The sequence below is a fragment of the Amblyomma americanum genome, chromosome 2, assembly GCF_052857255.1.
Source record: "Amblyomma americanum isolate KBUSLIRL-KWMA chromosome 2, ASM5285725v1, whole genome shotgun sequence".
Taxonomy (NCBI): Eukaryota; Metazoa; Arthropoda; class Arachnida; order Ixodida; family Ixodidae; genus Amblyomma; species Amblyomma americanum.
This window is the reverse complement of record NC_135498.1, coordinates 203036338-203061205: the sequence shown is the minus strand read 5'-3', so window position 1 is coordinate 203061205 and position 24868 is coordinate 203036338. Positions and strand designations below refer to the sequence as shown.

General features: G+C 45.2%; 1 protein-coding gene across 1 annotated transcript in view; it reads left to right on the top strand.

Annotated features, from left to right (window-relative positions):
* SerT (Serotonin transporter) overlaps positions 1-24868 on the top strand; it is a 429862-nt gene that overhangs the window by 222189 nt on the left and 182805 nt on the right. Inside the window, exon 7 of the mRNA XM_077655629.1 lies at positions 24133-24267. Within this exon, the coding sequence (XP_077511755.1) occupies positions 24133-24267 (135 nt within the window). The remainder of the gene's footprint in view (positions 1-24132; positions 24268-24868) is intronic.

Genomic DNA, 24868 nt, shown 5'->3' with positions numbered 1-24868 from the left:
GGCGTCTTTAGAATTACACCTCCATTAAAACGTGGGCTCCGCACCGACATTACATCCCGCGACCTCATAGAGCAGGAAGAATTTTAAAAAATCACCAAACGATACACGTGAGGGCAGAAGACAATGAGGACGTATGCGGAGGTTGTAGACACCTTTAGCATACCGTGTACCGTATTACCGTTGCCGGAGGGCCGGCAGCACCCCCACCATCGGTGAGCCCTCGACTACAGCAACTCTCATATGCACCGTTGGGACGTTAAGCTCCTCATATCATGGCGTACTATACGTTCCACTTGTTTGCTCTAGCCAAAGGCGACCCCTTTAATCACGACTGTGTGCGAAATGGGAGCAAAATTTAGGGCGATTAATTAGACTGATGCGCAAGAAATGCGATTATCCTTCAATCTCCAAATGGCATACAAGCAAGCCCAGCTGCCAACAAACGCTGAGCCCGCAATCGCGCTTGGCTGTCTCGTGGTCTCATCGCATCACAAACCCCGTCGGCCCATCAGCAAATTTCATGGCTACAGACGTCGCCGAAGGTCGCCGCGTTTTTCCTCCGGAGGAGCTTTTAAAGTTCTCGCATTAATATGCAATCAGCCTCTGCTTCTGCAGGGTACCAAACAAAGTAACCCCACTTTCATCTGCGTTTCCCATGCTTGCGAATATTTTTAGTGCACAGTTCAATGCTGATGCGGAGTCACAGGCGGTTAGCGCACTATAGTCCGCGCAGTCAGAAAAGTACCGTTGACTTATACGATAACGGCGTTTGCAACTCAGCATCATGCAACTACTTGCCGAATCTCTAATCCACGCTTGACGCATGGGACGTTCGATATACGAGTTGTGAGCAGAGGACGCTGGTATTTCACATTGCGTTTCACCAGCACAGAAAGCACTACGACCTTCAATGGAGCTAGTCACGGCTACGACGTTCGCTGACCAAAGTGCATACCACTTGTTCCACGCTCCCACTTGGGCTTCCTCTGTCAAGAGAGAACGAAATTCTAGTGCCCCTTCATCGCTCACAATTGACGCGCCTCCTGCGCCGGTGCGACCGCATGTCTGCAAATAATACTCACGGGAGAGCGTAACCTTCTCCTATGATTCCCAATAACCAGCGATGAGCAATGGCTTCATTTTCTGCCGAAAGAAATAGGTTGAGTGCCTACTATGCACTGGGCTAACTTTAATCCTGGATAAGGGTCTCCACAGTGATTTTCACCGATTTTGTCGCCCTCTGTTCTACTATACAGACAACAACAGACAGACAATACAGACTTGTCCCTAGTATGCTGCATTAATGCGACAGCATTAGGGTTTTATTCGCACCAAAACGCCGCCGACGTGGGAATCAAAATTGATGACGATATTGATGACGAGACATTGATGACGATACAAATGTCATATGACAACCAAGGACTAATTAGGGCGCGCCACCAAATTTGAGAATCCATCACCAACGCCGGAGCGGAAGGTCGCGATGGTATTGACATATCTACCGGAGATAAAAAGTGCAGCAAAGAGACTGAGGACGAAATAAGAACGGAAATAAAACACTTATCCGCCAGCTGGATTCGATCCTGCAGAGTTTCGAACAAATCAGCACCGCTTACCACTACATTAGGACATTACGTCATGGCCTTTTTGTTGGGAATTATTACAGTCAGGAAATGTTCTATGTATAATAATTATGTACAATTTTTTTTTGTAATTGGACTACACAGCCTGTGGAAAACTCACATAATTGACCGCCATTGCGAATCTGGTGTTTCTGGAAATGCCACTTCAGTAGAATAATTGTTCATCTAAGGGAAGTCTCTGCCCAGATCGAGTTCAAACTGGAGTGCCTGTCACTCTTGGTGGTGTGCTCTCCATTACCCCTTTTCTAGTGCTTGGTTGCTTTGGTGTGCTGTAGTAGTCATCGTGTTTATTTGACACTGATTTTATGATTTTTTTCTATGCCATCATTGCAGCCAAATACTCCAGCTGTTCAACTGCATGTCAGTCTCTCGCGCTCTGCTTTCGCGGTCGTTGTCATCAAAAGTATGGTTGGAAGTATAAGGTCGGAATTGTCATACTTGTATCATATAGCCGGTTTCCACGAGAGCTCTGCATACTTTAGTCTTGTGGCTATTTTTCTGTCTAGGTGAAAATGGTATTTTTAACGTACTAATTCCTTGTCGCTGAAGAACAGTGTCTGGTGGTCACGACCAGTTTCATTGCAGACGACGTGACAGTTGGAACAAATGCATAGAATTTTTTATCTCTGTAACATTCAATTGTTTCGCTCTTTTTTTACTGCGGTGATGTTTGTTAGGAACCAAGGAATTTGAATTAAAAAAGAAAAAATTATTTCACTTACTGTATTCGAACTAGGTACGTCAGTACCAGGTAGGACTCCGTGACCACCGCTACAAAAGGTCGGAGGTCGGCGGTAAATGCATTCATTCATTCATTCATTCATTCATTCATTCATTCATTCATTCATTCATTCATTCATTCATTCATTCATTCTTTCTTTCATATATATTGACAAGGATGGCCTAAGGGTGGGAGGTTTAGGTTAGGCTTACGATGAACTCCAAAACCGAATCCAGGCGCCTGTCCTGTGGTTCGTGTTTCTTCTACTCGTCCTAGTTCCGTTGCGCATTGTCAGTCTGTGTCGTAGCGAATCCACGAGGGCACTAAAATTGCGTTGCCCTTTTTACACTATCGCTGTCAAAACGGCTGCTTACAATAGGGACTTTTAAATTCAAGCTTGACTTCTTGTCATTATAGCGCTGTTGTCTGTTCATGGACGCGAACTTCAGTTTTTCTATAGAAGAGTAAACTGTTGGGCTAGTTGGTATTCTGACATCAAATTCATCTTAATTAGCGCAAGGGACAGCAGGATAACAAAAAAGAATACGAACACGGGCGCTACTCACTAATGAAGGTTTGAAGGCATAAACCATGCCTATATATATATAGAAAAATTAAAGGAAATGAAGGGCTTGTTTGACAAACATATGAAGGGAGCCAACAGTCTCCGAAACAAAGGTGCATAGGGGAATGTTTAATTATTTTTTTGTGTAGTGCTTATCAGTGGCATATTAATACTTAGATTAGTCTATCGCTTAAAGAAAATCATTTATTAAGCAGCAGCAAAAACAATCATGCCGCCTGTGGGATCCGAACACACGACCTCCGAATACCGCGTCCGGTGCACTACCAACTGAGCTACGGCGACGGCTTTCAAATCTGCTGCTTTCGTGGGTGTTTATGTTTATTGGGTGTAAGCGAACCTTGAGAGTGTTCACCAGCGCCACCCTCGTCCCTAGTGGCGGACGTAGCGCATCCTCTAATACCGCGAGTGTGACGTGGAACGTCATCTAACGGCGAGGGCGGAAACTGTGCGAGAGCCCTCTTATGCTACCTATGGCATCAAGACTGCTAGAATCGAGACCCTCGTTAAGCTATTAGCAGACAAAGTAAAGGAAATGAGGGGCTCGTTTGACAAACTTATGAAGGGAGCACACAGTCCCCGAATCTAAGGTGCATAGGGGAATGTGAACGAGGGTGGCGCTGGTGAACACTCTCAAGGTTCACTAACATCCAATAAACATAAATACCCACGACAGCAGCAGATTAGACAGCCGTCGCCGTAGCTCAGTTCGTAGAGCACCGGACGCGGTATTCGGAGGTCGTTGGTTCGGATCCCACCGCGGCATGGTTGTTTTTCTGTTGCTTAATAAATAATTTTCCTTGAGCGATAGATTAATATAAGTATAATTATCCCACTGATAAGCACAACAGAAAAAAAATAATTAAACATTAAACATTCCCCTATGCACCTTTGTTTCGGGGACTGTTGACTCCCGGGCCTTCATAAGAATATATATATATATATATATATATATATATATATATATATATATATATATATATATATATATATATATATATATATATATATATATATATATATATATATATATATATATATATACAGCAAATAAGCCGCTCGTTTTACAAACTTTTGACGGAAGCCAACAGTCACCAAAACTAAGGGGCAGAGGTCGGGGAATGTTTTTTATTATTATGTGTGTTGCTTAAAGAAAATCAATAATTATAAAGCAGCAGAAAAGAACCATGCCGCCGGTGGAATCGCAACCTACGACCTCCGAATTTCACGTGCGGTGCTCTACCAACACACACACCCGCATGCACACACAACGTCAATTATCAAGAGATTGGCGGCGAGTGAACCATAAGTGCGCGCTGCAACGCGAGCACGAACACTGGGTTATATCTCCATGTCCTCCCCCGACCGAGGCTGTACGAGAGCCGACTGGTTTACTACGATATGACCACGTTATCCTTTGCGTGCTCCTTGCCCCAGTGCACCGCTCTAGCTGTGCGTACGTGGAGACGGCCCCGTTTTTTCCGCGTTATTCTTTCACTGGAAAAATACTACAGCGCTGAATATGCGTACTTGGCAGGATTGAAAGGCGCGAAACGTTTCTTTCTTCACAACGACTTACCAAAAATGATAACAAGTAACCCGACGAAATTTCTGAACGTGATAAATCCCCAGCAATCGCAAGACATCACATTTACTGATGATAACGGAGCCTCTGTTAGTGGTGCTCAGTGCGCCGATATATTTAATACTGCCTTTTCATCAGTATTCACGAAAGAACCTGAAGATCCATTCGTTTCACTACCTTCCATTAATGAACTGGTAATTCCAGCCATCATTTTTAATCAAAATGGAATTTTGAGCGCAGTCGACAAATTAAAAATTTCATCGTCAGCCGGAATCGACGAAATTAACACAAAGTTTCTCAAAAACACCAAGAAAATTTCATCCAAGTTTTTGTGCTTGTTGTTTTCTGATAAACACGCCGCAGGTATAATCCCAGAAGACTGGAAGATGGGGAAGGTCATTCCTGTTTTCAAATCAGGTAACAGAGACTCTCCACTCAACTATCGCCCCATTTCCCTGACTAGCATCCCTTGTAAACTCATGGAGCACGTCATCTACTCCCAGATAATGCAGCATCTAGACTGTAAATTTTTTCACTCCATCCCAACATGGATTTAGAAAATGCTTATAGTGCGATATACAGCTTGCCATCTTTCCTCACGATCTTCATTCCAACCTTGATGCTAACTGACAAACTGACGCCATCTTTTTAGACTTTGCCAAAGCATTCGATAAGGTACCTCATCAAAGTCTACTCTTATAACTTTCCAGACTAAACTTGCATCGAGAAATTATTGCATGGTTAAAAGAATTCCTCACACATCGTTCACAGTCCGTTACTATTAACAACTACTCCTCTAACCTTTTACCGGTAACATCGGGCGTTTCTCAGGGAACCGTCCTTGGCCCCCTCCTATGCTTAATCTATGTTAACGATCTGCCACAAAATTTATCATGTCATGTCCGTCTGTTCGCCGACGATTGTGTTATTTATGCCCCAATTACAAATACCGCTGATCAAGAATCCCTCCAGGACAATGTTAACCGCATTCAATTATGGTGCAATCACTGGTTGATGATACATCATCCTAATAAGTGCAAGCTCATGTCTTTCCATTGTCATCACAACTCGCATTTATTTACTTATAAGATTTCTTATTCTCCTGTCGAACTTGTCGCGTCCTATACTTACCTCGGCATCCCTATCAGTAATGACTTATCATGTCGCGAGCACGTAACAAAGCTAATATCATCTGCGAATAAAAAACTAGGCATTCTTAAACGTCACCTTCACGACGTCCCACAAAATGTAAAGCTACTTGCTTACAAATCATTAATCAGGCCAAAACTTGAGTATGCATCCTTCATCTGGAATCCACAGCAAGCTTACCTCATTGATTCATTCGAAGCCGTGAAGAACAGAGCCGTCCGTTTCATTCACCCCTCATACTCATCCTATATTATTGTTTCGTCTCTCAAGCTACAGTCCCAATTATGCAGTCTTTCCCTCCGTTGCCGTATTTCTAGCTTGTGCCTATTTCACAAATTTTATTATTTCCACCTCGAACAGCAGCCATACATCTGCGCACCGCCATCACGCAAGTCTCACCGCATTGGTCATCCGCTGAAATTTTTACGCCATCGTGCCCGTACGACTACTATTTCCAAGTCATTTTTCCTCCGAACAGCAAGCGATTGGAATGACATTCCCCATGAAATTGCAGCCATCACCTGTCCATCAACCTTATTAGAAAAAATTACATCCCACCTGTCATCACGAAAAAAATGTTTCGCTTCCTCATGTTAACCCCACCTCTTATGTAAAACCTCCTAAAGGGGGTCTTTAAGGAAATAAAAATGAAATGAAATGAAAATGCTGTGCATTACTGCACCTTTCATTTGTGTTCACTTGACTCTACTCTGTAAAAAAATCGGGTGGGTACTTGAGCTCAGCCTTTAAAGGTATGACACGGTAACGCTAATGGCTCCTAGCAGCGGCTCATTTTACCCACACAGAAACGGACACTGTTTCTATATTATGTAAAACACCATATGAAATGCATATAAAGACGCACTTCAACCGTGGGACACGTGCCTGTGTGGCCTACGGAAAGCGTGTCGATTGCCAACTGATTACCGCAATTTTCCTTTCATCGCAATTCCTTTACTCTGTATACTTGTATGTTATAATGACGCATGAGTCAAACAAAATTTAATCTACTATCCCGCATGGGTGCCCTGTTGACGTATGAGTGCTGTCGCGACTTTCTAATCATCAGTTTACAAATTTTGTAATCACTTAGCAAATCCGCCGGTTCACGTTGACGTAGCCGGATCCGCATTTTTCGCTCGCAGCAACACGGGACGTTGCCGGATTTTGGGGGGCCAGTTTATTTACGATCAAAGCAAGCGCTGCGCGAAAGGACATGGACGTAAGGAAATATTGAACAAGACTTCTCTTCTTTCATTCCTTATGCCTGTCTTTCGGCGTCACTTTAACTTTGGCATTTACTGTACCATGGCCACTTTTAAACAGCAACACTGTACTCTGGTGTGGATTAGTATTCTGGGGTTAAAGCACCTTACACATATCACTTAATGCTCTTTCCTATCCCTCAGTTTATAAATCAAGCTTAAATACTGTCTAGAGGGCATCACGCTTCCAAGTACCACCACTCGCGTCTCAAAATAAGCCGCTTTACATTGGATAAGCGCTAAATTACTTCACCGTTCGTTTGTTTCCAATTGCCCACAGGCAGTACGCAGGAGCTTCCGTTTTTTACACTGTTTTCTTACGCAAGTGAAAATTTTGTAAAAAAAAATCTCCTATTCTAAAATTGAAGTACTTTGGGTTTGTCTCATTTTCAGCTATTCATAAATCACGCTTTAGTTCTAGGGTGAATGTGGCTTGAAGTTCGTGCTTTCTGCTTTACCGCTCCCCTATATTTTTGTCCATCCCTCATCACGTGTATTAACTAGCAAGTCAGCGATTTATCTTCCTAGAAAGTGACACTGCACGAACATGTATGCCTGAAAAAACTTCCTCTTGGCAGTTGGAGCACTGACCATCCCACGCGGGCTTGCGCGCTTTCGTGAAACCATGCGAGGAACAGAGGATACGTGTGGCCCTCTGCTGGGAAAAAGCGACACCTGTGCAGAGCTGCCGGAGTGAAGGACAGCGCGTGGTTCGCACGCCGCCTCAGCTTCCGGGCAGCGTACAGTAGTCGCTTTCCGAGGCAGATGGCGACAGTGCGCTGCTCACCCGCGTAGGCAAAGGTCACTTCTAAGGGGGGGGCGAGCGCACCGGCGCGCTCCGACGTCACCCTGCGCCCGTCCACACGGTGTAGTCATTTGGCGCGCTGTTTCTTTTTTATTGCTGGACCTTGTATGTATAGGCAGCAAAAGTCTTTGTGGGTGTTTCACGAACAATAAATTGCGCGATCAAAGAGGACGGTTGAAGGCAGATGAATCCGCGCACGGACAACCTAATTATTTCCCAGCTACTATTGCGAGCGCCTTATAAAAGAAACCGCGTGACAGCAGCAAAATCATGCTCGTCAGGTTAGTGTATGATTATTTTCTTTGTATTAGCAATGTGTTGACCTAATTTTCTGCTGCTCCCACTGCTGCTGCCACTAATTCCAAAGGGACTCTGCCAACTTGTGCGGTGTTTGCAAAAGAAATTCAGTCGTTTCGAGATGAAATGGCCACAATGAAGATAACCATAATCACGTTCAGTGAGCTGCATGAAACTCTTATCGAAGAAAACAAAGACTGAAAGAAAAAAAAACGAACAACTGACGCCGCACGTGTCTGATCTGGAGCAACACTCACGTATAAACAACGTCGATGTAAACAGCGCTCCAATGAAGCAAGTGTGAACGCTGCGTGTTGGTTGTACAAGCCATTGGTGACGGAATTGGCTGTCCCGTTAGCCCATCTGACTTCGACCCTGCGCATCGTGTTCCTGGTAAAAGCGATACCAACATGATCGCGCGATTCCTGTCAAGAAACAAGAAAATGGAGTTCTGTGCTAAAGCTAGGAAGGCTGAGTTGTCCACCCTCGATATCGTGTTCTCGCAAAGCTCGGAGAAGCCACTCTATATGAATGACCTCCTGACACCTGAACGAAAACGATTTCATTTGGCGTACACCCGAGCTACAAAAGAAAAGGAGTGGAAATACCTGTGGACCGATAACTGCGCAGCCAAATCCAGAAACGCCGAATGAATGAATGAATGAATGAATGAATGAATGAATGAATGAATGAATGAATGAATGAATGAATGAATGAATGAATTAAAAACTAGTGTTAAGGAGGATTCTCGCGGCGTAGGAGGGACCCTCAGTCCAGGGCCCTAGTGGCATTTGCAGTCTTGCGAGCCCTGTCGATCAGCTTGACCTGTTCTTCAGGCTTCGAGCAGAGTGCAGTCTCCCGCTGTTCCGGTGTTGGTGTGTTGTTTATCGGCGCGCCTGCATTTGCTGACAGGCCCCTGCAAAAAGCCGATAAGAGCACGGTCTATCGCATCTCGTGTGCTGTGGACCTTTTCGTCTTCATTTAGACGCAGCTGTTTTTCTATCTCTCTCGTCTACATTCACATGATCATTTATTCCTACCAACAAACAAAAGATATGTTATAACATAAACAAGTATCACGATCATTACAGCGCCTTAACATCCGCAGCATACGCAGGCATCATGATAACATCGTATTATTACTTACTTTATTAGACCAATCCTTTTCCTTCATCCCGCTGTCTGATCCTTAGTTATCGTACAGTGATGCAAACTTATTTGGGCTGAAAAACTACGTTTAGAATACTACAGCAGTGACAGTTGTCGCGGTGGTGGATCTTCCATACTTATCAAATTTGATTTCAACTATGCCCTTCGCCACGCTATCTCATTTAGCGAAATTCAATGGGAATCCATTTTGCTTATTATTGATCACTCCGTGGTGCCATTGAACAACCGCAACAATATAGTTGTCTTCGTTTATCGTTCACCATAGTCATCTTATATCGAGTTTGTTCACAGTAGCAAGTAATCTTTAATACCTCGGGAAATGAAAACAAGATCGTACTAATTTGCGGTGACATAAATATTAATATTCTCAACATTAGCAGTGCAGCTGTTCTAATATATACAATGTATGCTGAACTTTGGCATTTCCTCTGCAATTCTTTCTCCTGCTGAATCTGGCATAGCTGGCTCGAATACATTAATTGATCATGTATTGACCATTTCGGATGTTTGATTACACAGAAGGAGTAATTGACTACCTAATTTTTTATCATAATCCTATTTTTATGTCCTTGTTCAAAACATAAAAACCCTGCAACGATTATCACGAAGCATCGTTTAACTACGAAGAATATGTCAATTAAATATGCCGAATCGATTGAAATTCTGAGTTGGACGAGGAATGCCCAAGAAAAAGTATTCCAACAGCACACGACGAAAATTGCCACATATATACACTCCTAATCTCCGTTCCACATAAACTGCCATGGTTCCGCATGGGTTCCGGTTGAAGCCTCCGTTCCATTTATTTTATCTAGAACGAGGCTCGTTTCGGCTTTTTTTAAGTGGGACGCACACTTTTGCAGCCCCTTTCTCTCCTTTATAACTGGAACTTATGTGGAACAAGTTCATATTACAGGAACAGCCGGCTCATCGTTTTTTCTCGAAACAGCTATGTGGAACACATGTTCGAGTTCCATGGCGCGTTCCAGAGAGAACTAGGTCGCTGCTCATGAGATAAAATGGCAGCGAGCGCCTCGATGGGAGGCTTTTTTCTTTCGCCGCTGGGAACGTGACCAGAAGGCGGCTGATAACTGGGAGCCGATGGCCTGCAAGTTCCAGCCGGAATAGGCCTGCCGCTCTCTTCGCCTCAGCTGGCAGCGACGGCCCTGTGGACGTTAGCTCCGTATTTTTGCACTTCGTTCTCTTAAGTCCTTATAAATGTTTTGCCCTGGCATACCAACGCGCAAATTGTCTTGGTATTCATCGCTGATCTGCGGATACACACCACATAGCGCTCTTGGCCGCAAGCGCGGTTCGACAGCGGCTTTCATCACGGCCTCGCCGGTTACCCCTCTGACCGGTGGCCATCTTGATATTCCTCTTCACGCCGCCGCTTCTTCGGAGGCCCCCTGAGAACTTTTCGCCACCCGTGCGCTTGTCCCTTCGTGTAGCGCGGCCTCTTCTACTTCCTCCACTTGCAATCTTGTGCCAATTGTCGATCCTCAACTCAACCTGGGCGTGCCTCGACGGGCACTTCCCTTCGTCGAGCCAGTTCGCTGTGCTGAAGTGAACACAAGTCCCGACTTTGTTGAAATGAATGCGCTGGCGGCTCCAAGTGACGACGATAGTGTGCGTAGATGTGGTTTTGGTAGTCTTTCCTTCTCTGTCGACCATCAGCCCTGAATATTCTGAGCCTTCGCTCAACTACAGGAGCGTATGGAGTGTCGTTGCGTTGGAAAAGGGTTTCTGCATGGTAAGAGCTTCGTTGAGCTCACGACGGATCTGTCTCTTGAACGAATGCCTGGTTCTGACAAATGCGCATCGTTTCTGCAACTGCCAGGTAAGCAACCGCGTTTTTTAAGTGCGAAAGCAGATCTAGCTGCATTCTCGGCCAAAGCCGCATGATGAGTGAATTAAGCCTCCTGGCGGTTCGTGGCGCCTTAAGGGAAGGGAGGAAAGTTGGAGTGAAAGAAGAGGTGTCGTAAATGGGTGTTCCAAAATAATGTCGACCACCTGGGGATCTTTAACGTGTACTGACACCGCCCAGCACTGGGGCGCCTGTGCGCTTCGGCTCCATCGAAAAGCGGCCGCCGCGGCCGGGTTCGAACCAAGGAGCTCCGGCTTAGTAACCTAGCGCCCTAACCACTGAGCCACCGCGGCGGGTATGTAAAAACAGCTATGAAGAGATTTGTCAATGGCCCTGAAGGTTGGGGTTTTGATTATTGTATATCGTGACATGGGTCATGCTCAGATATGGAATGGACTACTCTAAACGTGACCTTGAAGTCACCTTGGCCAAAATCAACAAAAACTGCAGGGTGGTTTCCTGGCTGGTGGCAGGCACGTCCCCAATGTGGCACATGCCAAAATACGGCACGGACCTTCAAAATTTGACCTTGTAGTGACTGGATTAAAGTGTCAAAATTGAAGAATGGGTTGCCAAGCTATAGCATGGCGCGACTCCAAGCTTGACCAATGTCGAAATAGGCACGCACCACCCGAAAGTTTTTTCTTGCAATGATGTTGGCCGAAATTGATATCCGGTGAATGTGGGTGTGCTCGTGTGAAAAGCAGGCTTTGCGTAATCTCAAAATGAAATTAACCTACCTCCAAAAATGGTTTTGGTCCTTCCCCAAAATTTCTGTAGCCCACCCCTAAAAATTTGAAAATTATGTTGACTCACCACTTGGGACGCCCCCTAATAGGCTTTCCCTACTCTAGAAAACATGGAAGTTCAGCTCACCCACTCTCGGAACCGACCTGGGACACCCCTAGAATTCTTTCTTTTCTTTTGGCCCACCCCAAAAATTTTCGTGGCCCCAGAAATTTGGATGTGTCATCGTGCCTTCGCATAATATTTAGTGCTCGGCAATGCTAAACTGCGAGCCATTTTTTTTTATTTCAGTACGTGGAAGGCTGCTCATAACTGCGTACTATGAAAAACGTGGAGGGTATTGTTTCCTGATCTATATCTGAACATTAAGCGCACTTGGACTGTACTGCATCGAAAAATGATCGACTTTCGCTTTGAACGACGTGCTTTGCGAAAACGGCTTCATTTTATGTTGTTTTTTAGTTTGATCTTTCAATATTGTAATGTTTTGTTAGATTCTGAATTCAGAGGCGTCTTTCTAACGCGAAAATTTCCTTCGAGGTCAGACTTCAGTCAATATCTTTTCGCTACATTGGCAATGCTTCACGAGAACAATAAATGTGAAAATGGTCGACGATCACCCTTGAATAGAGAATGCGGCTAACCGACAATAATAAAGCTGTTTCATATATGTGTTTAAAAGTTCTTGCCATTCGTGGGATGCAACTCGTAGAGGTTATTCGCTTTCTGTAAACGTATGTTTATAAGGATTTCAAAGTAAAGCATTTGTTGCGCGCGATATTTAAAACTAATTACTCGGTATTTTTTCGCGGTAGTGGTGCATGTCTTTGTTGAAGCACTGCTTTTTACTGTCTAAAAATAATCTAATTTTTGAGGAGCATTTTAAATATTGAAAACTAAACATTTTGACAGATCTGCCTGTCTGGTTGGTTTGAAGACTTACAATGAAGTGCAAATCTTCAAACAAAAATTTTAACTTGAAACACATCGGACCACCAGCCCTGCATATTCTGAACCTTCGCTCAACTACAGGAGCGTATGGAGTGTCGTTGCGTTGGAAAAGAGTTTCTGCATGGTAAGAGCTTCGTTGAGCTCACGACGGATCTGTCTCACATCGAACAACAAGCCCTCAATTCATTCCACCCGAAACCAAAGATTTTCCTCAGGTATGTTGACGACTGCTTCGCCGTCATCAAAATATCTGAGTCTCAAAATTTCCTTCGTGATTTCAACTCCGTAGAAGCTGACATTCAGTTCACGCTAGAGGTGGAAAAGGAAACCTCCCTGCCGTTTTTGGACGTCCTCGTGTCCCGAAACCACAATGCCCTTCAATTATCCGTATACCGCAAAACCAACCCACTCAGGCCGGTATCTCCACTTCTCTTCGAACCACCCGACAGTCCATAAAGCATCAGTGGTGAAGACGCTGTTCAGAACAGTTGAGACACATTGCAGCACAGAACTCGACAGAAAAAAAGAACAACGCACGGTATTCAAAGAACTCATCATGAACGGCTACCCCAAAGACTTTATTCAAAAAAACCAGTCGACATCAAAAACACAACATTCGTCAAGAAATCAACGCACAAAGACGTACGCCACCACCAAAATACGTCACTCTACCTTATGTCGGTGATGTCAGTGAAAGCATCGCCCAAATCCTGAAAAAATGGGGTCTCCAGGTGGCGCACAAGCCAACAAACACTGTTGCGCTTTGCCTACCTGTTCCCAAAGACCGGCCGCCGAGAGAAAGAGCCCAAGGCATTGTCTACCAAATTCCATGCGCCGACGGCGACGCAAGCTACATCGGCGAAACCAAAAATTTCAAAGAAAGAATTCGGCAACATAAGAACGACGTCCGCTAATTCGCAAGAGAGCGCAATCCAGTAGCCGAACATTACGAGGACTCCGACCATAGAATCAACTTCGAAGAAACCCGCATCCTCGGAACCGAAACAAATTAACAGAAAAGGCTGCTTCTGGAATCCTGAAATATCCAAACCACCCCGAACAATATCAACCGCACAAAAGGAAACCAGCCCCCAGTATATGCCCAGGGAATTCGCCCTCCAACGTCACGAAAAAAAGTCGCCATCCACCACCTCCCTCTAGTGCGCCAGCGTGACTAACAGCCTAAACCCCCTCCCCCTCCCCCGCGCCTTTCGCTTCGAAGCTGTCTTTCCTTTGACCACCCTCCCTCCCCTCCGTACTTAAAAGACGCTAGCTACTGCCCTCAGTCACCTCTGATGAAGGAGCCGAGTCGGCTTCGAAACGTTAACCCAAACTTAAAATTTTTGATTGGAGATGTTCAGTTCGTTATAAGCATTCTAAATATGTACGGCAGTCGATAAGGCAGTTTTATTCCATTACCCATCGCTCATATCACTGCTGTGCACTTCACTTCAATTTACAAATACTTTTGACCAGAAAAAGTGGTATGCCGACGAAAGCAATACTTACGGTCAGGATGTACGACTGAGCGTACCGGGTGCTCATCGAAAGTTATCCAAAAAACTTATAATTAGGTTTTTTTAAGTATGAAGGGAGGCCTTTGCTGCATAATGATACCTGCGTTTGGGGACATCAGAAGAGAGTTAATAATGTTAACCAGTTGGCCAGCTAACTAATTTCTAATAGTTAGCTTTTTAACTGTAACAGGAAGACACCTGGTGGCAAGTGGAGCTTTTAAGCTGGTCGTTAGTAACACCCATATAAGTTTTTTATAATTTACAAAATGATATTGCTCTCGCCGCTGTGGCCCAACAAATTCTGGCTACATAGTGCCAAAATAAATGCGCCTTCGAAAAGCATGCAGGCAAATCAACCCCTCCAGTGAACGTATCTTGTCCAAGTAGCCACATTTTGTGGAGCCGCAGCATTAAGGTTAATCATGTTTTCGAAATTCTAAACAACTGATATGGCCATTACTAGGGACCGGATACACATCTATGATTTCAGCCAGGTGCCTAACGGCTACAGCGAAAAATTTAATTGTCAGAAATTTCTTAAGCGCCTAACTAGTGAACATAATTCGCCTTTTCTTAATGTCGGCCAGCGCACGTACTGTATTTCCGCAAATGCCGCCTTGATACCTGAAAAAGTGTATTTTTAGAAATACTGGTACATCTTGTATCACGTATGTAAGCCGAGTGCCACGCGGTCCGGCGTTCTAGGTTACCCGAGTGCGATGCGTGCTCGCGTTCTCTGCCTGCGGCGTGCTTGCTCGGAACTTGTGTGCCCTTTCCTCTTGCGGGTGTAAACCTAGCACGAGTAAATGCCACTTCTTCTACGGAAGTGGTCCCGACTGTCACTCTGCTGATGCAGGGTGTCAGAAGTGCTCTGAAGTCACTGCCACAGTGTTCGTGGTAAAGAAGCAGCATGGAACTTGTGAAACTCTGGAGCCGCTCCATTTTACCAGCGAAATCAGTAAACAGTGGCAACTTTTCAAGCAAATGTTTGAACTCATCTTGGTTGTTTCGTAGCCTGACGGAAAGCCTCGTCGGGACGTCGCGAAGATGGCCTTATTGCTAAATGTAGCAGGCGACGACGCATTCGAAATTTTCAACTTCATCTTTGGTGACTACGAGAGCCGGGAAAGTTATGCAACTGTAATAGCCAAGTTCGACAGCTACTGCACGGAACACCTGAGTTAAGTGCATGAACGCTACCTGTTTCGGAAACGCGTCCAAGTCAACGTGAACCAGTAGAACAGTTTGTCAGAGAACTCGGGAAGATGTCTCGCTCCTGCAACTTTGGCACTATGGCAGAGTCGTTCATACGTGACCAAATAGTTTTCGGAACAAATAATGATAAACTGGGGCAAAAGTTGCTGCAGGATAACAAGTTGACCTTGGCTAAAGCGGAAAAAATATGCACGGCTAAGGAAGTAACAGCCTCCCAAAACGAAATCTGGTCTCTAGAGCACAGACAGACCGACGCCGTCAAAAAGCAGCAGCAGCAGTGTGACGAGGAACATGAGCCGTTCAAGTGCTGCAGATGTGGGCGCTAGTATGGTCTGCGAAGTTGTCCTGCATTTGGCAAAATTTTCTGTAAATGTCAAGGGCAGAATGTGCTGCGCGCTGCTACCCGAATAAGCAAGTAACGGAAGTCATGAGCAGCGAAGACTGCGAAGCGCAATTTGATATTTTTGATGCATGTGTCAAGAGCATATGAAGAGCGCGTGACCGTGACTGGGTAGTCTGAGCGAAAGTAGCAGACGCGACGCTAGCCTTCAAAGTGGACACAGGATTGCAAGCCAAACTGCTGCCATTTATCGTCTACAAGAAGCTACAGCCGCGGATACCCTTGACTACGAGCAATTGTATCCTAAGGGATTACAACGGAGGCGTCATCAGACACCTCGGCGTCATGACTACCAAGGTGACTGTGACTGTGGGAAGCAAGGAGACAGAGATCAATTTCTTCGTCGTGAAGGAGGACCGACACGCCATACTTGGAGTGCAAGCGAGCGAAATGCTTGAACTGTTCTCACGCACCGTAAACGACGTGGGAATGAGCAGCAGCGAGGAATTGGCTCAACAGTTTTGACAACTGTTTTCTGGGACTGGATATACTCAGCGGCCATACCGTATAGTTCTTCTCACGATGACGCTGTGCCAGTCATTCAGACCGCCCGCTATGTGCCCCCTTCCTTGCGGGAGCCTCTGCGCGAAGAAGTTTACCGCATTGTCAACGCCGGCATTATAGCCAAGCGAGACCAGCCGACGGACTGGGTGAGTCCTCTGGAGGTTGTTAGAAAAAAAGGACGGTAAACTACGATTGTGCATGGAGCCGAGGAAAATTAACGATATTCTGAAGCGTGTGCAATGCGAGATGCCGCGGCGAGAAGACATTGAATCGGAACTCGCAGGAGCAGTTTCTTTATGCGCCTTGACGCGAATTCAGGTTTCACCAGATTCCGCTGCATGATGAAACACAAAAAATGCACTTTCGCGACTACTTTTGGTCGTTGCCGATTCCTGAGGCTGCCCTTCAGTATAGCATGCGAACCAGAAACGTTTCAGAAGACTCTTAGCGAAATCTTCCAGATGCTGCCAGGAGTAAGAGTGTACGTTGATAATGTCATCGTGCGAGAGGCCAGAAGACATCAGCAAGATGGGGGGTTGCGAGCGGTACTGCAAGCAGCACAGATATCTGGCTTTACATTTCATGCACAGAAATGCAGCACTGGCGTGCGCAAGGCCCTTTTTCTTGGAGATATTATTTCGGAAGACGGCATACGCCTAAACCCCACCCTGGTAAGCTCTCTGCTGAGTATGGCACCACCGGCTGACAAGTAAGCGGTGCAGCGTAAGCTCGGCATTGTTAACTATTTTGCGCAACTCTTACCATCACATACAGACCGAAGACGACTTCTTCGGGATTTGATCAAAGAAATACCGCGTATTTGAATAGACTGAAAACCACGCTAAAGAATGGAAAGTGATCTGCGACAGTCTGAGCAAAGATCCTTTATTGGCGATCTTCGGTTCTAAAAGGATTGCGAAGATGACATCCGATGCTGCTCAAACTGGAATAGGCATCGCTCTTTGGTAACATCACGAGGGGTGTTGGAAACCCAATGCTTATGCCTCGCGCGTCCTAACAGAAGAGCAGCGAAGATACTCGCAGATAGAAAAAAGAGGCTATGGCTGTCGTCTTCGGGTGCGAAAAGTTCAATCATTTTATATACGGACGCAATGTTCTCCTGGAGACAGACCATCGACACCTAATCGCTTTCTCGGAAAAAAACCGAATGGAGAGATGCCGCCCAGAGTGCAGCAATTTTTTCTTCGTTCGCTCAGATACCACTACGAGTTGCAATTTGTTCCAGGACAATGTTTGGTTTTCGCCGACATGCTGTCTCGAGAGTCCGTCAAAAACCCAGACGACGGCAACACCTACGATGACGCGGAAGTTCACGCTGTGAGTGTTCTTTCATGACTTATCAGCGAAGCAACTTTGAAACGTTTTCCAGAAGAAACTAATAAGGAGGACTACCTAAGACAGGTCGTCCACTGCTTGCAAAACAATTATCCAATACTTGGAACGCTAAAGCCCTTTGAAAGCGAACTAGTTGCCGTCAGAGGTGTGTTGCTTAAGGGATGCAAGGCTGCAATACCTTCAAGCATGCGCCAGGGGCTGCTTCGAGGAACTTACGAAGGCCACTTTGGAATAAATAAATGTAAATCTCGAGCGCGTAAGTTGCGCTTTCGGCCTGGCCTGAATGCGGATATTGAAGCCCTCATTTGTAGATATGCATTTCGACAGCAAAGGTCGCCGTTATACCTGAAAAAGCCGATTTTTAAAGAAAATGCTGATATACCTTCTCTGAAACGCCAGGTATATTCTAAAATTCTCTATACTCACTGCAAAGTTTCCAGTCTGAAGTGTAAACAGCGCGATGTGAAATAAAATGAAAATTCACAATGTAGATTGCGAATTTCATTTAGCTGCCTTTCCGCGTTCAACCAAGAGTGATGCATACACTTATGCTCTGGGGCCTCGATAAAAAAAGGTAATATCAGTCCAGTGGCCCTTAGAAGTATTGCGTGAATGCCATTTTGATCTTTGTGAAGGTTTTGTCATATGCTGATATGAACATATTTTTTTTCGCTCATATAATATAAGAAGAGCACCATCACACGCACCAGGTACTGCACCAGATACTGCCTTAAAGTTCACGCAGCTGAGTGTTGGTAAACGGCGAGCCAGAGGTGCAATCCTGCGAGGAATTGAACCAATATGGCGGACCGAGTTCCTTTGCTTCATGCATTTTCTAAAGCAAGATCAACGCGTCACAAACATTCTAATACACTTAACGAGTGCCCTTTCCATACTGACTGCTTCAAATACTCATATTTTTCCGTTTGCCACTCGTGAATGCAACAGTCTAAGCCCTTCAATAACTAGCAGCTCATCGTTAGGAAAGTTCAGCGCTGCTATCGAGAGCTCGGTACTTAATTAGCAAGTATTTTTTTTGTGTTTTCTGTGTTGCTAATATTGCTTCCTATTCTGTGTGCCTTTTCAATGTTAACTTTGTTCAGGTATATACAGACTACCAGTATTGTTTTCAGAACTATTGCGATGTAACTTCTGTCATGACGCCTATTGTGAGATTAATTTGCCTTGTTTCGATATGGTTACGATACAGTTCGTTGTATTGTTATTCTGCGTTGTTGTATTTTTGGTTGTATTTCCATAGTTAATTCCAGTGCTTTTGCCTTACCCTTACTATTAGTTGTCTATTTTACGATCTTCACCAAAATGATGCATTTCTTGAACTGTTATTACTAACCCTATTTTGCCCTCCTGCAACAATCCCAAATGGGATTAGCAGTATGTATAAATAAATAAAATAAAATAAAAATTTGGGCAGACTTCTCAGACGGAGGATACTATTCTCCCACCGAGGGGTAGGATTCCCCTCTGTAATGCCAAACGGCCGTGAGGGTATTAATAAATGAAATGAAATACTTCGTTCAAGGCTTTACTGTCAACGATGTTAGGTGCGCAGAATTCAGCATGTCGGGCAGTGTCAAATACGATTTACGTGAATGCAACACACAAACCGACACGCTATTCTTTGCCGTTTTTTCGTGGCCAATTGTGACTAACCAGAATTGCCCGATCAGGTGACATTCACGTAGAGCGTGGGCCTCGCATTCGGGAAGATCTGGGTTCGATCTCCAGTGCCGCCGGTTACACACCGGTTCTCGCCAAGCCTGCTGCTTCGTTCTTCTGGGGTGAAATGCTTGCAAAAGGGCCTTTGATCACGTGACCCCACCATCGATGAAAAATCTGTCCTCGAGGGACCTTAATCCACCCTGTGTTGTAAATCCCATTGTGGCCATATTTGACGGCTGCTGCTGATGTTGCTGTGTGCAAGTTGTTCGATGTTCGACGAGAGTTGTGCGTTCTGTGTAAAGAACTGTAAGCGACGGTGTGAGCTTCTCGCGAGAGGGGGAGGCCTCGTCGCGGAGTCACCGTGGTGCTGAGGGGACCCTGACGCCGTGGTTGCTACCTTCTCTGCAGGTGCGAAAAGCTGCTTTGTCCTCATCGAGATTATTATTATTGCGTGCAGGAGCCGTGCGCACCTGAGCAGTAAAATGGTACGTGCTGCGGTGGGACCAGTGGCGATTTTGACGTCTCTCTTGACCGAGAACGTTCCCCTAGGGCGTGCGCGCTCTCAGTGACAGCTCATGCAGGCTTTGCTCGTGTTCGATCCGTGTTGGCCGAAGGGTGCCACCTTTTAAGAGGCTGCAATGTCGATCGAAACTTCACTTGGCCCTCGAGTGGCCGCAGCAGGGTTTATGGAGATTGTCCGAAGCGCACACCCCTTAAGAAAATCCGGCGCCAGGCCGGGGGCGTTAGTGCCCATTTTCACTGATGGGTGTCCACCGGTGGATATTTGCCTAAGCATAATTATAGCTGCGAGAAAAGGCCCCACTTGATAACTTAAGAAGATTTAGGATGTTTAGAATCACTTTGGCTTCTTGATGGTATGATCTCTGTGCCCGTGTTGCGAAGCAATTATAAGTGGATTATGTTTTGCGTTCTTTTTTTTAAAACTTGATGGCGATCCGAGCTAGTTTTTCCTGAACACGCTGCTGAACTTTTTTTGCCGTTACTTGGCCAAGAGAAATCGACACTAGTGAGCATGCTGCTGTTATTTTATGCACTTGAACCTTATGAACGATATCCATCCACATACTTACATTGGGATCACGAAAGGCATATGATTTAAAAGGTAGACGCATGTTGTTGCACAAATCGGCCATGAATGGTAATGAGCGATTTATTTTTTCACATATTTTGTGAACATGAACACTTTAGTACAAAAAACAACAATGTAGGCGGTTTATTCTTGGTGCCACCTGTTTCCTTTGAGTTCCCTTTTTCGAACTCGTGCGGCTCGTGAAAATTTTTGCGATCTCGTCTGTGCAGTTGTCGACATATTCATTGTAATTAGCATGAAAAGAATTTGCACTGTTACAATACAATAGATTGCATCTGCTTGTAAGTCATTGTTATTAGGTCTGCCACTCCTGCTTTGTTTCTTTTGGATTTCGGCGCTTCACTAGACATAACTATGGGTCCGAACAGCTGCGAGTGCTATTGTTTTTCAAGATAAAATGTGAAAAAAATTGAAAGTTGTGATAACTGAAAGTTTGATTTTGTCGAGAAGGGTCTTTTTGGTTTTCAGCAACCAGAAGTTTGGCAAACGCAGCCACGTTTTTAGACAGGTGTTGCCAGCAGAATAAAATGTTCAAAGCGTTGCTTTTCCTGATTTTGCCTCATTTTTCGCGACCTGAATTCTCCATAACACTGCTAAACAACGCAATGCTAATTTATTTCATATAGTGATTCATCTACTTTCTGTAGTTCTCTCGTGTGGTTTTCGTTGTGCTTCAGCAGCTGACTGTGGAAGTCAGGTGTGAAATTCAAAAGTTTGTAATCTACGTTACAAAGGAGAATTGGACGATATCCTACGACTGTTTTCAACAAATTTGTATCTGTGCCTTTTGCTATTTTATAGTATGCCCGGAATAGAAAGTGAGGGGCAAAAAACCAGCTTAATAAGAAGCCTGAAAAAGCTCCATCAAAATATGCGCAAGGGGAAAATATTTTATAGAACTCGCTAGTAATACCGTCTGGCCCAGGTTATTTCTGAGCCGTCAGGTCGGAAACGGCAGATTTAATTTCGTACAAAATGATAGGTCTCTCCACTACACTACGTAGCTCATCATCAAGTCGAAGAAATGCTTTGAGTAAGCAACTGTAATCTGATCTCACATTTTTGCTCGCACAACTCCCATCAGCTTCCGATAATGGTAAAAGGAAGCATCAAGAACACCAGGAGCATCTCTGTATATGGCACCTCCAATATTCTTTTATCAAGAGCAGTCTCGCTTTCAACACTCCAAGCCCGACGAGATGGTTGCTCATCCAGAAGCTTACAGGACCTAGACCTTATCAAGGCCCCCTTGTATTTTTCAGTTTCAAACTGTTGAAGCCCTGCCATGAAATGCCGTTGGATCAAGCCTCTTAGAGGGGCACGAAGGTGGTGTATGTGATGATAAAGTGTATTGGGGATGTGTACAGATGATTGAAAATAATGACTTGCAAAAAACGTTGCTGGTATTGAAACGCAAATGCTTTCGCATTTCTCCAATGCAGCAGAATGCAGTGCTCTCCAAGCTTTTACGTTTTCCTGAGCATCATTTTCGTCCTAATAATTCTTAAAGGGAAGCTGAAATGGTTTTCAAATTGCAAGAAACGATGTGGTTGTTAAGAAGGGACATAGAAAATCATGTGTGTAAATTTTTTCCAGATTCTGTTCGCAAATGAGCCGCAATCGCTTGTTAAACATCCACTGGCCGAAACGCCCTCTTCGCTTCCGGAAGCGCCGAATGGGGGGCGGGGGGGGGCGGAACTGGCGGAAGGGACGCTAGTCACGGGTAGTCTGCTGGCCGTCCTGCTTTGCTTGCCGCTTTTCGGCCCGCGCTTTGGTGAACGACGGATCCACAATTTGCAAAACAGAGTTCTCAAGCCAGCCGAAGCAACGCGCTACGCAGCAACACAGTCGGTGCTGGCCGGAGATCCCCGTAGATGACGTCACGACGATCGCGGCCATTCGCGGCGTTCGCTCGGCGCCCTGAGACGCTGGTGCCCATTTTATTCCAAAAAACAGCTTTTTGCGTTTATTTCCGCCCTTTTTGAATGCGATATTCTTTTTCAGAGGAGTGAAAACTATAAAATGCCGCATGGAACTCAATTTTTTCGAAAAGTGCTTCAGCTTCCCTTTAAATCTCGCAATTAACATTTCAAGTATCATCGGTGTAGTAACATTTCCTTCAGCTCCGTTAAAGGTGAAGGGAAGTAATAAGCGCACGTGCCACTTGCATTCAATAGCAAATTAAGCCTTCGCAGCCATACCCACTGGTTGTGAGGGCGCACACACTGAATCATGGCGTCCAAGAAGCAAAGAGCAAACATGACTATACAGAAGGCTCAACGGATATATTGCAACTCATGCACTCGCCATCGAATTGATGCCCCGGTCTTTGGCACAGACTGGTGAAGTTGTCGGTCTTGCTCGAGCCTATAGCTATGAGAAACAACTACTAATGCATAAAATATTTTAATCAATATGAGGGGTGTAATTACACTACACTGGCGCTACTTCAGTTGGCAGGATAGCCTTCACGATAAAAATGGACGCAGAGAGACAAACAGGGGGTCCACCTTTTTCACAAAACCGCTCTGCACATGAACGCCTGTTGTCCTCCAGCTGAACTGGTTTAAAATAAAACCGCCCGCTCCTACTGCACATGCTCAGTACATGTTAGTGACAGGCGCATGAAACAGATGGCGGCAGGTGTCAAGCACACAGTTGCCACTTCGCAGTTGCAGCTAGCTCTGCGTGGAACTAGATCGCACCTGCGTCTCCCACATGCTTTTTAAGGCGAAATCCTTTTATGGCTCATACTGGCGGCCACGAGCCTGTCCGTCCGATGTCACGCTCTTCAGCAACTCGATAAGAAAAAAATCTATGCACAATGGGACTCGAACCACCGTCCTACCGTTCTGCAGCCGAGCGTGCTAACAACTACGATACTTCATTTTTCTCTTTATTGTACTACGCTACTTCCTGCCAACGAATATGTAGTTGTTGTCTAGGACGCTGGACAGTGTTTGCGGAAAAGCGCCGAACCTGACGGATGCCTCCCAATTGTGTAAGTAATTAACATCTTAACCACACATCAGTGATACAAGCAGCAACACCGCGCTAAAGACTTTCGCCTCACCGCACTTTAGGCAACAAAGTGCCGCCTGAATTTTTGTTCTAAACCAGTAGCAGTTTTTCCCACTCCCCAGACGGTGCCATATCTTGTAAAAACGGCGGATTGAAGCTAGGCTACGCAAATAAAATCGCACTAACTAGCCCGAAAACTTGCCATTCAAAGTTACAATTGTCGAAAATGAGAAATGAGCTTTCAGGGCATTCTGCGGAACATATAATTGTAATGACATGTTAAAAAATCGATTTCTACTTTTAAAATCTACACAGCGAGGCTAGAAAAATATGTTCAGCTTGAATGTTACACTGATTTTTAGAATAAAACTTCAACGTCTTGTGCTTGGTTATGGATGTCATAATGTTTTAATTTGAGAGACAGTGCCGCTGCAGCTTACAGAACATTTGCATAAAATTCTTGGGACGTGTTGTGGGCGCGCGCAGCCGCATAAGTTTATTCGTACAACGTGAAACCGTAGCGGCTGTGTGTGTTCTCGCAGGCCGTGTGGGTGACGGCGACGATGCCATACGTGGTGCTGCTGATCCTGCTGCTGCGAGGCGTGACGCTGGACGGTTCGCTGGACGGCATCAAGTACTACCTCTACCCGCAGTGGGACAAGCTGCTCTCGAGCGACGTGAGCCGCAACGCGCTTTACGCTGCAGTTCCTAGCATATGCACGCGCCAGCAAGCCTACTTTGAACATTCTCAGAGGAGAGTGATGCTTTGTGGGTCGGGGCTTGAAGTTGGATTCTGTGCGGGCTAAGCACCACAGACAGTGATCGCAGACGTGTTTAACGTAAGACTAGCCACACCTGCTGCTTGACGCCACTATAACTATTGTCACCGCAATGCAGCGTGAATGCGCGATGGCCTTTCGCGTTCGACGCCTGCAAAACTTCCTAGAAAAATTCCGGAAATAAGATGCTGTTACTGCGCAGACTACTCTTCCGAAAAAATAAATAGAGCCGTAATACACGTAATCCTTTTCGTTTTAAGGTTTTGTCAGAGGCCTAAATTACACGCTATTTTTATAGGCAAAACTGGGGCTGAAATCGGGCTATTCATCAAAACTAAATTCGAGGTTTCTCGGGTTTTTAGTTCTGGTAACAATAAATGCACCTAGTTTACGTACTCGTTCGGTATCTGGAATTGTCTATTCGCGCTCACAACATTTTTAGAACGTCTGGAAACGGTAGTTTGCACAGAGGAGGTTCTCACCGGGTCTAGTTGATTTT